Here is a 12,915-nt window from a genome sequence, read left to right as displayed (position 1 = left end):
TTGAGATACTGTTTTAAACCTGATTTTTTGATAATTGACGATAAACGCAAATATTGTCCCATATTCTTGTTTAAAAATGAGTCACTACCAAAATGAGTCAAGAAAACATTCTTATTGTTGTTGTTGTTATTATTAAGTACACTGTAAAAAAATTCTAACCTCTCCAAGTCAACATTTTCTAGTGACTGGTCACATCTAAATTTTTTAATTGGCCCAAGTGTAATTCTTGTTGCAATAGTCTGTTAACATTGGCTCAATGAGAAATAATACGTCAGACTAATTGAAAAATGTAGATGTAACCAGTCCCTAGAAATTTTTTACTTGGGGATGTAATTTTTTTTTTACAGTGTAATAATTATAACTAATAAACTAATAACTGATTTAAAATATCTCAAATCTTTCATCATGACCAGTTTTGGGGGCCTGATGAATCATTTATTCTGTGAAAACACATCGATCTGAATCAAACAGGGCTGCGTTTTCCAAAAGCATTGTTGCCATCAATGGTCTACGATAAACTTAGCTTGCAATGCTTTGAGAAACGCAGCCCTGTCTGATTTCAAACAATATATCCACAAAGTTCCACAAGATGGCAACATTCTTCTCTTTAAATGAAGAGGATTGGATCCCCGCTACCATAAGCACAGAGAAACTGAGGTGGGCTCAGCAGTTTTTATGTGGTTGAACTCAGGAGCTAAAGGCTTGGTAAGGAAAATATTCACATTACATTTGCATCTTTAGACCAGCAATTATATCTTCCTAGAAACTCCATTGTCCTTGAGGGCATCTAATCATTTCCAGCCAACTGTTTCAAAGGCAGTGCCAAGACTGGTACTCAACCAAATGCATGGGCATCACATTTCAGTAAACACTAGCTTATAATAAACTCCAATCAAATAAACATGTAGGTTGCCTATTTATAAAAACACAAGGATTTAAAGTCTTAAAAGCACTTTAATAGAATAGTTTTTAAATGAGTATCATAAAACAAGAAGTATTTCAGTCATTTACTCACAACTCCAAATTAAAGTTTGTTTGTTCATCATCATTTTCAAAGCCTGACAGACATGGTCACTCTGAACTTTCTTTAAATGGGCCGAGTAAAGTCTCAAAATTCTACAGTGTTCCACAGAAGAAAAAAACAACGTACAGGAATAACATACAGTAAGGGTTAGTATTGGTGACATTTTCATTTTGGGGGAAGCATTATTTAAAGCTTGTAAAAATTTGAATATAATATTAATTAAATATTGAATAACATATACTAATTAAAATGGACAACAGTACATGTCGTTCTCCAAATTTTCTATTCTGAACAAGTAATAAATGATAACAAACAATAAAATCAATATGTTAATTTACCCTCTAAATTTGAATATAGATGTATTCTTTGTATTGGTGTAACGATTCAAAAATGATATTTTTATACCAAGTTCCACAGCCAAGAATGTCAGTTTGCAATATTTGCATATTGGTCATTCACCTTTTTAGGAATATTCATATCAGAGATCACCTAACTTGAAAATTAGTATGCGCAAAAGATTTTTCAAACAGAACTGCAACATTAACATTTTAACTACGCTCAGGCACATGTTATCTAACAGCCTCGATGCATACACAACCCGTAACAAGAGGAAGACAGTGATCTCTGTAACATTAAAATGAGATTATGTGACCCACGGGTCCTGTTAGTGTTATTATCTGGAAGAGCTTTACACCAATACCTTTAATGCCGCTGTGATCTATGCTCTCATTAATATAGCTTATACAACCTGCAAGAAAACTAGTAAACTAATTAATACAATCACTCAAGACGATCAGTCACTTTCTCCACAACTCTCAAAATGTGTTTCTCAACAAATGTAGTCCCAAACTGCACTATAAGCCACTGATTTCAGACAATCACTGATGAACGAGATTATCCAGCACTGACCTGTAAATCAAGCCAACAGTCTCTGACAAAAGTCCTTACCCAGAACCCTCCAATTTGAGGCATGGCTTCCACCACCATCTGAGGCACATAAACTCACATCCACTTGTTTAGGGAAACAAACAGGACCAGATGAAAGAGAGATGAGTGAGTGAGTGAGTGAGTGAGTGCTAGGAAGACCAGATTACTCTACAGCAGGAAAAAAAAAAACAGCAGTATATAAATAGAGCCAGACTAATTTTTTGATGAGTGTTCTGGAACTCTAGAAACTCTAGTAGAGCAGTAGTATTGTTCTAGCCATGAAGCTTGGTCCAAATAGAGACCGTTATTTGCCATCCGTCCCCTGGTATCAGGAACTCCCCTCCTGCAAGAGTAACAGATCTGATTACAGTTTAGCAGCAGGAGCAAAAAAAAAAAAAAGAAGCTTCTCGTGGGACGGTCTCTCTGTGAAACAGGAGTGCGCCGTCATGGCTCTTCTATTAAGAGAGCAGCGTCCAACCTTGTTCAGATGACAGTGACAAATAGGGCCCATTAAAAACCTCCATGGAACAAATTGGCAGACTGTGGTTGGTTTCCCGATTAGGCCGCAGCGGCTCAGTATCTAAAGGATTCCAATGAGCAACTGTGATGGAGAATATTAAGCCAGGAAATCTCAGACTCAAAAAAAAAAAGACAGAGCCATTCTAGAGAACTTTTGATTCAAACATTAAAATATTGTACACATAGTGTCATTAACACAGCCATTCCATTTTGGCTTCTTCAACTATTAAAAACTATTGTAACTACCATACTACTATAATGTGCTGTAAATCAAAATCTCAAGAACTTCAGGGTTCCAACTTTCAAATCAACAAAATCTCAAGGTACATTTTAGAACTTAACATTTTTCATTTCTGTTTTTTGAAATAAATGTCTAAAGTGAACCTGCACATGCAGAACAAGTTCACACTAAAGAATGATAACTCTATTAGCATCCACACCAGTGCACAATATTGTTCTGGTCATTTTAAGTTTAAATGCTCAAGATCTTTAAAACAGAATTGATTCTGTTTGGCTGTCCCTGTTTTTATCCTTCATCAGTTGGAAAAAATCTTTGTGAAAGTGATTCCAACAATACTGTTTCTCTGTGACGCTATTGTTGTGGTGTGAACTCTGCTTTTCTTTTACATTTAGAACTATTTTTGGAACTATATCTTTATCGTTATAGTTATTGTCCTTGGTGTGAATGGGCCTTTACACATCCTGTGCCACTTGCGTATATTTTTTAAAAGGTTAGTAGTACAACCAAAAATGACAACTGATTCATCATTTACTCACTTCCTTCCAAAGACGTATGACAAAAAAAAATTGTGGCACATAAAGGACTTTTTTTTATTTTTTTATGTCTATACATTGGAAGTCAATGTGCTCCAATGTTGTTTGATTCTCATTGTTCTTCAGGATGTCTTCTGTGTTGCGCAAACACATACAGTTTTGGAATGACGTGAGACTAAGTGATGACAAAAAAATAAGACTGTTTTTATGTCAACAAGTGTTTTCCATTTAACACTTTTCACCATATTTAAGTCCATTTCCCTAAGAATTTGAGCAGAAAATGTGTTTACATATTTCATTGGGGATGGCCAAGCTAAAATACCACAACAATATGTTCAACAACCTATGCTGTCAGGTGTAAATGACTGTTAGAAGGGTGTGTGTGTGTGTGTGTGTGTTTCCTGGTGAATGGGAGAATAGGTTAAGTGGTTAAGAGGTTGCACTTCTCTGGCATGATGGCACACCCTCCAGATTACACTCATGCTAATGCCTTCTAAGATGATTACAGCTATTTCAGGAAGTGACCTCAACCTTTAATGGCATTTTATTGGAAATCAATAGAAAGGGGACAAGTTTTACAGATCTTCACAATTGTTTACATTAGTTTGTTTTTACATTTGTAAGTATCAAAGACGCAAGCTAAATATAGCTGCAAGCAGCCATCACAGAGCCATGCTCTTCCAATGTTTCCATGGGTTCAAAAAGTAGCTAAAATACTTTGGTTTCAAAACTTTAAAAGTAACTTTAAAAAACCTAACAAAGTATTCTTATAAAGTATTCTTGCTTTATAATGTAAGATGTTAAATGTGATCAGCATGATGAGATCAATGGGTTCAAAACGTTGCTAAAAAATACTTTGGTTTTTTAAAGTTACTTTGTATTTTGATATCTGTAAATTCTTAAAACATATGTTTTGACAGAACATTGGTAAAACATTTAAACATGCTTTTGTTTGGAAATTCTGTAGCTAAGCTTAATGTGTCACAGAGATGACGGCCTTTTGTTTTGATATGGAAGAGAGATTCAAGGTGAGAATGAACATTTTTAAATGACAGAAAACAACAGTTAATAAAAACGTTCCTGTAGCTCAGTGGTAAGAGCATTGCGTTAACAATGCAAGGTTGTGGGTTTGATCCCAGGGGATTGCACATACCTATGTATAAATGTATAGGATAATGCAATGTAAGTCGCTTTGGATAAAAGTGTCTGCCAAATGCATAAATGTAAAGAGCCAAATAAACTCTTGGGGCAAAATTTGAAGGAGGAGTAGCAAAAAAACAGTTTTTAATTTGCTTCAATATGGCGTACAGTCACATTGCTGGAAAATGACAAGTGAGATACTGTCGGAATCAGCATAGACAAAGGAACATAATGACATAAAGAAATCTTGAACAATGTTTTCAAAAAGTTATAAACGTTTTTGCAAAAAACATTATATCTCTGGAACACTACGTGGCGCGGTGTTCAAACTTTTCAGGTACCTTCAGGACATGCCGATGATGATACCTACAGAATGTTGTGCCGATATGTCAAATTGTTTAAAATATGTTGCAATCTATGACAAAATTCCAAATGTTTAGAATTTACCCAATGGTTCGTCCGATTGTGGCAAAATCCATATCCTCAGATTCGGCATAACACAAGGCCATAGACACATGATGCATGACATAGACACCAAGGTCATGATTTTCTGACAAACTGTTTAAAAGTTATTAGCAAAAAAAAAAATCAGATTGCATGACCTGTAGATGGCGCTGTTCCCAAATTTGGCATGGACCCCCAGATTATGGTTCTGATGAAGCCTACCAATTTTAGTTTTGATAAAAGTTTGACCGAGATACAGCATCTGAACAAATTTTGGGTCAACTTCGTTAAGTTTGAGACATCATAACTTTAGAACAAAGATGTATAAAAAAATCTGTTTGGTCAATTTCTGTGCAGCTCGGTCCAAAGATCATCTGAGCCAATTTTCATAAGAATTGGACAAAATTTGAAGGAGTTACAAAAACATTGAAGACTGTACTGCATCAAAATGGCCACTACTGTAAAGGGCGGAGTCTTAATGATGTTGAATGTGATCAGCATGATGAGAGGAATCAGATGTACTAAGTTTGATTTTTCTAGATCAAAGGGTTCAAAAGTAATAACCGTTTCAAAGGTGAATTGTTTAACTGGTGGTGGTGCTATTGGTCCTAGAGACCCCAAAGTTGGTTAGATTACTAATCATTACCATTACTACAAGCGTGCCAATTTTCATAATTTTCATACTTACGGTTCATAGGCTGCCATAGACTCACATTCTTGAAGAATATTAATGAATAATTAATGATTTCAAGAGGGCAGCAAAGTACATAAAGACCTGTTACGATCACATCAACTTTTTCCAATTTATAGAAAGCAATCTGCAAAGAACAGATGACAATCAAAAGGTCGAGGTAAAGGTCAGAGAAGAAAAAAGGATTTACAGATATTACAGGTTATAAAAAGGAAATAGATATTTGTGATATTTAAATCCCTGCCCCCAAATCATAATACCATCACTCAAGCAATTATAAACACAACTATGATCACACTGTTTTTTAATAATGCGATTTTTCTGCGTGACTAATTTTTTATCCAACTCATTAAAGGCTTTTTGGAGTATTAAAACCTAGAGTTTAAGTCATAGCAAGCATAGGGCCCGATTCAAACATCTTGACGACAAATGTTGCTAAAAGATAAGGAAAATACTACCAACTTCCATTTAAAGCAAAAGCTGTGATTTTTTGACATTTTGACAAAGCATGAATGATTCCCTATACATTCATGAAACTCAATCGAACAAGGCAACTATATAAACAAAGCTATTTGTTAAAGGAAAAAGAAATACTTCATAAAGTTACATTTCTCAAAAGGGAGCAAAGGCACCGAGCTAAAACATCAAACCTTGTTAGAAAAGACAGGCTGCTTTCTGAGTTTCTTTGCTAATTGATTGAATGAACCTTTGCTTTAGACCAGAATAAAGATCGACATCTCTGTGAAAATGTTAACAGACTGTGACAGCACAGTGGTCCATCTCATTACAGAAATTATGATTAGACGTTATATTACAGAATCATCAATTGTACATTCTATATTCAGCTAACGAAGTGTCTAAACATTTAATAACATGCCAAGAGGAAATCATGAAAGTCAAAACCACCAATCTCTAGTGCACACTAATGCATAATAAAAGCACATGAGAGCATTTGTCCTTAAGCTTTATTTGATGTTGAGTATGAATAGATGAGTTAAACCAATCAAGATACAAAACCAATCTGATTCTCTGTACACAAAAGACAAAAGCTTGTGGAGATTTGGGGCTTATAGGGAACACGTTTAAAATACCAGAGGCACAGGGAAGCATCTCCTGCCACATCAGCAAGGTTAAAAATAACTTTATTTCAGGAAAAAAAGCCCTAAAGCGGCAGAATGTGCCCACTGCTTAAGAATGAACTATGAGCAAATGTCACATCAGCAGACAAAGCACATGCAATCTTAATGGAACAAATAATAGAAAAGAAAACATTGACCTTAAAGACTCAAAAACAGTGTTTTAAAGAGCCTCATTATGCTATTTTAAAGGTTCCTAATTTTGTATAAAAAAAAAACACCATCATGTTCTCAAAATATACATTGTAAATCACCTAATTTGTCAAACAGTCTGAAAATGGTTAGTTAGAAGATTTAGTCTCTTAGCACAACACGACAAACCATTATCTGAATTTCAGCTCCGGAGGCTTCCTCGCGCTTGATACATGGAGATACGAATGTCTGACACCATTGGTTTTTCTGTGTAGTAATGATGTTGCATGCTCGAGATCGGCCCTTTAGTGAAGCTGTTTAAACTCAGAGTAGCGCAGTTTCATTCCACTTTCGTTTCGTTTGCCATTTGATGTTTCTCGTATGCAACATAAAAGGCAGCTCTTGTCAGTTGGGCAACGTGGTAACAGCATTTAGTCCCACCAGCAGGAAAAAAGGTTGTACATTGCGACCATTTGGTCGCAGTTTGGAGCCCTGCCTCAGCTACTATCGTTTGAGAGTGGGACAAAGTAGACGTCATTCGCGACAGCCAATGAAGACCATAGGCTGGCATTAAGCAAATGTGTTACTTTGTTACGTATAACAGGTGAGACTGCAATTGCTGACGACTCGTTTCAGCAGTTTAGAATCCATTTTTTTCTCTTAGGAAACGTGCACTTCGTTGTTTAAAACTTTGCAGACATTTTGCATTCATAAACAGCTCTATTATACACCGCATAAAAGGTAATATTCGGGGCATATAACAGGAGCATAATTAGGAGCACTTTAAACAAGAAAAACAATAAACATCAGAACACTCTAGACTAAATTCAAGTAAATATCCTAATTATTTAGGGAATGCTGCTCAACCAATCAAGAGAATCTTGTCTTTTCATTTACCTATTTTGCAGTAAAAGAAAAAATTGCACAAAAAAAGTTCTGAAAATATATGCTTACCTATGAGAGCCTGGAAAAGACTGCTTTTGAAAATGCCTGTGACTCTTAAGATGGCAGTTTTGAGCTGTTGTTCCTCTGGTTTCTTCAGTTTGGAGCAGTAGTCCTCCATGAGGCTTATTGCCCTGGCTGTGTCTGCAAGACAGAATAAAATAAAATGTTATACCTGCCAGATTTTTTGTGTTTTTTTTAACACATTTTTTACACATCACACATAAAAGGAATTGCATGAAATCAAAACTGACCCTCTAATACTTAATGCATATTCCTAGTCAAATTATGACTAATTCATCAACGCATGTTTCTCTCAGTATGTCAATTTACAAAGTAAAATGGGTTGTGAACACAGATTAGCATTGATTTTAATGACAGGCAAGCGACCCTGATACACTCTTTACTACTGTCACAGATCATCAGCGTGACTGAGCATGACTCAGTCACTTAATCACACAGACAAACAGACACTAGGGACTAGGGCTGCACGATTAATCGCAATGAAACCGCAAGCGATTTGGCAAAGGCTGCGATTATTTTATGTGCAGCTTGTCAGTGCAGCACGGCTGATCGGTAGTAAATGCTGCTCTGTCTGAACGCCAGAGGGCGCTCTCACGCAGACACGCCAAATATGCCCCGCCGCAGAAGTACGATAACACACATCATTCCAGAAAATCCCCATCAGGTATCATACTATCACTGTAGCTGAATAAACAGAAGATTGAAACGCTTTGATTGATTAAACATGACTAATAAACAACACACGGCTGCCTAATGCTGGGTACACACCAAAAGATAATCGGGCTGATTTTGGGCAGATTTCCTCCCTTCCGACAATCCTAGCTATGTCCCGATTATCTTGGTGGTTCTACAGATTATCTTATCAGATTTTCCCTTAGTGTGAGGTGGGTTAAGAGTGTCCGAACCTGCTCGGAAGAACGTCGGAGCCGCCCCGATCGCGAATCGTAAATATTCAACATGTGGGGGGAACGCAGAGGACAAACGCACGCACGCTCTGGTGATTATCACGTGAAATGAAACAATATCCAATCAGAAAGCGAGATGATGGAAGACGGAAGCATTACAAACGCAGTCATGGTGCAAGCACAAAGTGAAATTGATGTGGACAGCAGAAGGAGGATCAGCTTGTTGATCATTCCAACAAGAATTGTTGTATCATCGCAATTTCTTCCTGCATATCGTCCGGCATGCTTATTCTGAAGTCTAGAGAGATTTTGCGAGATTTCCTGTGTTCACAGTCAAGACTCTGGTTTAAAATCTGTTCGTGTGTTGTCACATCATGGCACACCACACACTATAGGAGCAAAACCTATATGTCCTCATGTTTGTGGTCTATCACATTTTGAAAATCTTATAAGATGTAAAAAATCTTTTGGTGTGTACCCAGCATTATTCTTTGTAAGAAGCCACATAATCTCACAGCAGGATGCTCAACTGTTGTTATGAAGTGAGTCTGGAGTAAAAGCATGTTATTAAATGTTGCCTTTTGTTGGACAAGAGGTTCATAAATGCTTCTCATGTTTGGAAAGATGTTTGACGCATGTTGCTTTTTCATATGCACGTTATAAGTGACTCAAACTCACAGTGCTTTCAGATGGAACAGCGTTTACAGAACCGTACATCAATGACAAGCTTCACATAAATTTTTTTTTTTTTTAATCGCAGCCTTTGCGATTTGATAATCGCGATAAGCCAAATCGGTTTAAGTGCGATTTCATGTAAATTGCGATTAATCGTGCAGCCCTACTAGGGACAGGGTGGAGGTTGTTTCTCTCCTCGCTAGATGTCCAGCAAAGAGAAGCGAATGTAATTTGGGCCTAATGGATGGAGCTAGAATATCCAAACACACCCTAAACCTACCCATAACTCTATCTCTCCACCCCATTAGACGTCCAGAGAGGTGGAGCTTGATGTCATTTGACTCTGCAATGACACAGAGCCTTCGGAAGCAACACGATTTAGAAAATCTTAAACTTTAACATTCATTATGTGACTGCTCACCTCAAAATGCAAAGCATTAGTTAGGCTACAGAATAGAATTATTGGTATTTAGCTACAGTGTGAAGTAGCACCAGTCAACCAGTAACATAAAATAGTCTCAATTACATAAAACCCTATGAATCTGGATTCATCATTTAGATTTGTATGAAAAGCCCTTTAGTTGTTCTTTCTTGCTGAGCATAAGAGGGAATGGGTAGGTTTAAGGTTGAGGGTAGGGTTAGCTGCCTCTAAGGAGCCATTGGGGGCTTAAAACACCATCGAGCAATGATAAGCTACTAGTAGTAGGGCACTAAATGGGCTATATGTAAGAATATGTAAAACAATGTCTGAACAGCTTGTAACTAATCTTTATTAAAAAATAAATAATATATAAACCTTCCCCGACTTCTTAGGTTGTCTGTGAAAGCCTGTAGACTGATTTTTATGTGAAGGACTCGGGACGTTTTTGCCGGGAAAATCAAAGGAATAGGCTATGATGACCTTTATCCGCGCTCCCTAACACCTGAAATTATGCTTACAATGTTAAGAGTACTGCCGAAAGAGCCATTATAGCCACTGCAATGTCAATGTATCATGCAAAGAAAAGGAATTAATTCAAACTATATAACGTTACTTAGTCTCTCAGATATACTTTCTCAGATAAACTATCATAACACTGTAAATTGAATTACCTCATCTGTCGACATGATGCCGGTGAACTGCAGAACTGGTGCAAACATATCCACATCGCTATGAATAGACGCTTTCTTACTCCTTTTTTGTGTTTGTTTGTTTCGTTATTAAAGAGGGTAAAGCGCAGCGATGGCGTCAGGATATTCGTTAAATATATATCGCTGCAAATGTATTTACAAATGATGTTTTGCTTCTAAGCAAAGAACGAGAGAGAATTTCGCCGTTCACTCACGTTCACTCTTGTACGTTACGTGTGCACGAGACTCCCCGTGTGCGAGCACGAGCAATTGCTGGCTGCAATTCACTTAACGACCACCAGTGTCGCTAATAACAAGGGTTTCTGAATTCTACATACAGCCCCTATAAAGTTAAAATATATATACTAGATTTGTCGTTTGCATAAAAAGACTTGTCTTGTAGGCATGCATGTCACTTAAAGAGTAACTAAAAACAGCTGCATACCAGTCTAGAATATAAATGCAAACCAGCATTAAAGAGCATCCGAGGTCATCATAGGCGAGTTGGCCATACTTGTGTCTATTTTTACAGACTACAAACTTACAGCAGAGTATAATTACACTATTAGTAGACCTACATATATAATTACACAGTTTGAAGTCCCGACTGCATATTTAAGGCTTAGGAGGTAAAGAAGTCTAGATAAAATAAGGATATTCAAAGACACGGCCACAACAGTCCTGCTAACATGATAATCGTTGTCTGCCTGAAATACTTCAAAATACTTTGAAATACTTTACATGCGTGTGTCATGCTATATTTCCACATTCGGACAATTATAATGCAGCTTGTATTAACTCTTATTGAGAGACATGGAATAGCCTATTTTATTTGTAACACAGCGTTACCATTTAAAATAAATGTATATTCACTCGATGTGATTAAAATGGTGAAAAAAAGTTCAAAGAAATGAATCAGAGAAATTGCATATTCTAGGTCCTGGTCACCAGTTACAATAATATAAAATGTATCTTACCCATTCATATACATTTTAACCTAGAATAATGTTGACGATTAAAAAAAAAAAAAAAAGAAAAGAAAAAAAGTCCACACATTACATGTCAACTACAATCATAAACATGTTTCACGGTTAGTAGGCTACGTAGTGTTTATTTCTCACCTCGTTTTCTTAAGGGCATAATTACTCCTTTATGTCCTTGTGGGATTGTCACGCATGGAAACAGCAACACAAACGTTTCTCCCTCATCTGCTGTCAATGTCTTGGAGAAACTGTCACTTGCTAAAGCAGTTCCTGCTCAGTTCGTTAATGTAGATAGAAAAGCTCATAGAATTGTCAAGTTAAAGAGAGGGGCACGCGCCGAAACATCTTGCAGAAGAAAACACATGCTGAGCGCATGACTCGCTCATAAGAAATAAATCCATAATCCGATAGTAAGAGTGGATAGTGATCGAGTGCACCTTGGCGTGGATGAGTCCATGAGAAATGTCAAAACTGCTCTCCAGTATCTGAATGTGTTCTCGGTAGGCTATTGAGAATTATTCCCCAGGAACATTTCGCACAACCATCGACTCCTTAAATGCCTTTGGTGTTTTACTAGCCTACATAAACATAATTCAATCACGCTGTCCATAAAACAACCCATTGATTTAACCCATACAGTCCTGACGAATATTAAAAGCGCAGTGAATAACTAAACTAAATCTAACCGCTAGTTTTTGCCACAAAGGGCCATAGACATCAAATTAGAAAGGCTCCACAGCACATGGCTTGACTTCGATTAGACTCAGTCAGTTGGCTATATGCTGATCAAGCATTATTTTAAATCCTTAAACTACAAATATGGAGATCTAGCAACAGTTTGACGAACACATAAGCATGACTTCACGTCTCTGGTATCTCATATGCCTGTGTAAGTTTATTGATGCATGCTTGTAAACAGTTCTTCAAGAACAACTTGTTATATATGCCTACATTGTGATAGAATGAAGTTCGTGTGTTTTATGTCTTATGTTATAATCTGATCAGAAAATAATTGAAAATGCATTATTATCTTGCTGCTTGATCAGCGCAATCCAGTTTCACGTCTCTTAATTCAGTTTCAAGACCCAAGCAAAACAATCACCATATATAGCTACAGGCAAACTGGTGTATACAATTCTGATCTAAAGGTAGAGACAAGAAAACAGATTTAACTAAAAAGGCAGGATATTTCCCCAATGAAACAGCAGCCTGTCAGTGCGACGCCTGTCGGAAAACACCTGCAAGTTTCATCCAGCTTTCCGATAACGCATGGTTCCACAATTGCCTCGGTAATTAAGCCAATCTGAGCAAATATATCCCAAAGCTCCTCGTCAAACGTCCCGATATGCAGTTAAGAACAACTTCACTTCCTTTCCCGTTATTTTTTCTGTGGATCTTCACGGCATATTTTGCCAAAGCTGTTTTGTAGACTCTCTCTATGGTGGGTGCAGTATCACCAGCAGCAGCAGCATCATCACCAGTTTCGCCT

At 37.0% G+C, this 12,915-nt stretch overlaps 1 protein-coding gene across 14 annotated transcripts in view; it reads right to left on the bottom strand.

Annotated features, from left to right (window-relative positions):
- The window catches only part of dlg2 (discs, large homolog 2), a 229,330-nt gene extending 216,482 nt beyond the window's left edge, over positions 1–12,848 (bottom strand). For all 14 annotated transcript variants that reach the window (XM_082157144.1, XM_082157163.1, XM_082157161.1 and 11 more), the window contains exons 1-2: positions 11,565–12,848; positions 7,742–7,873 (exon numbers count right to left, since the gene is read on the bottom strand). In XM_082157144.1, the coding sequence (XP_082013270.1) occupies positions 7,742–7,873; positions 11,565–11,583 (151 nt within the window). In that variant the 5' untranslated portion in view covers positions 11,584–12,848. The remainder of the gene's footprint in view (positions 1–7,741; positions 7,874–11,564) is intronic.
- Positions 12,849–12,915: the final 67 nt, after the last annotated feature.

This window comes from Leuciscus leuciscus (assembly GCF_965113295.1).
Source record: "Leuciscus leuciscus genome assembly, chromosome: 24".
Classification (NCBI taxonomy): domain Eukaryota; kingdom Metazoa; phylum Chordata; class Actinopteri; order Cypriniformes; family Leuciscidae; genus Leuciscus; species Leuciscus leuciscus.
Note: the sequence above shows the minus strand (reverse complement) of the source record. Positions and strands in the feature narration are given on the sequence as shown.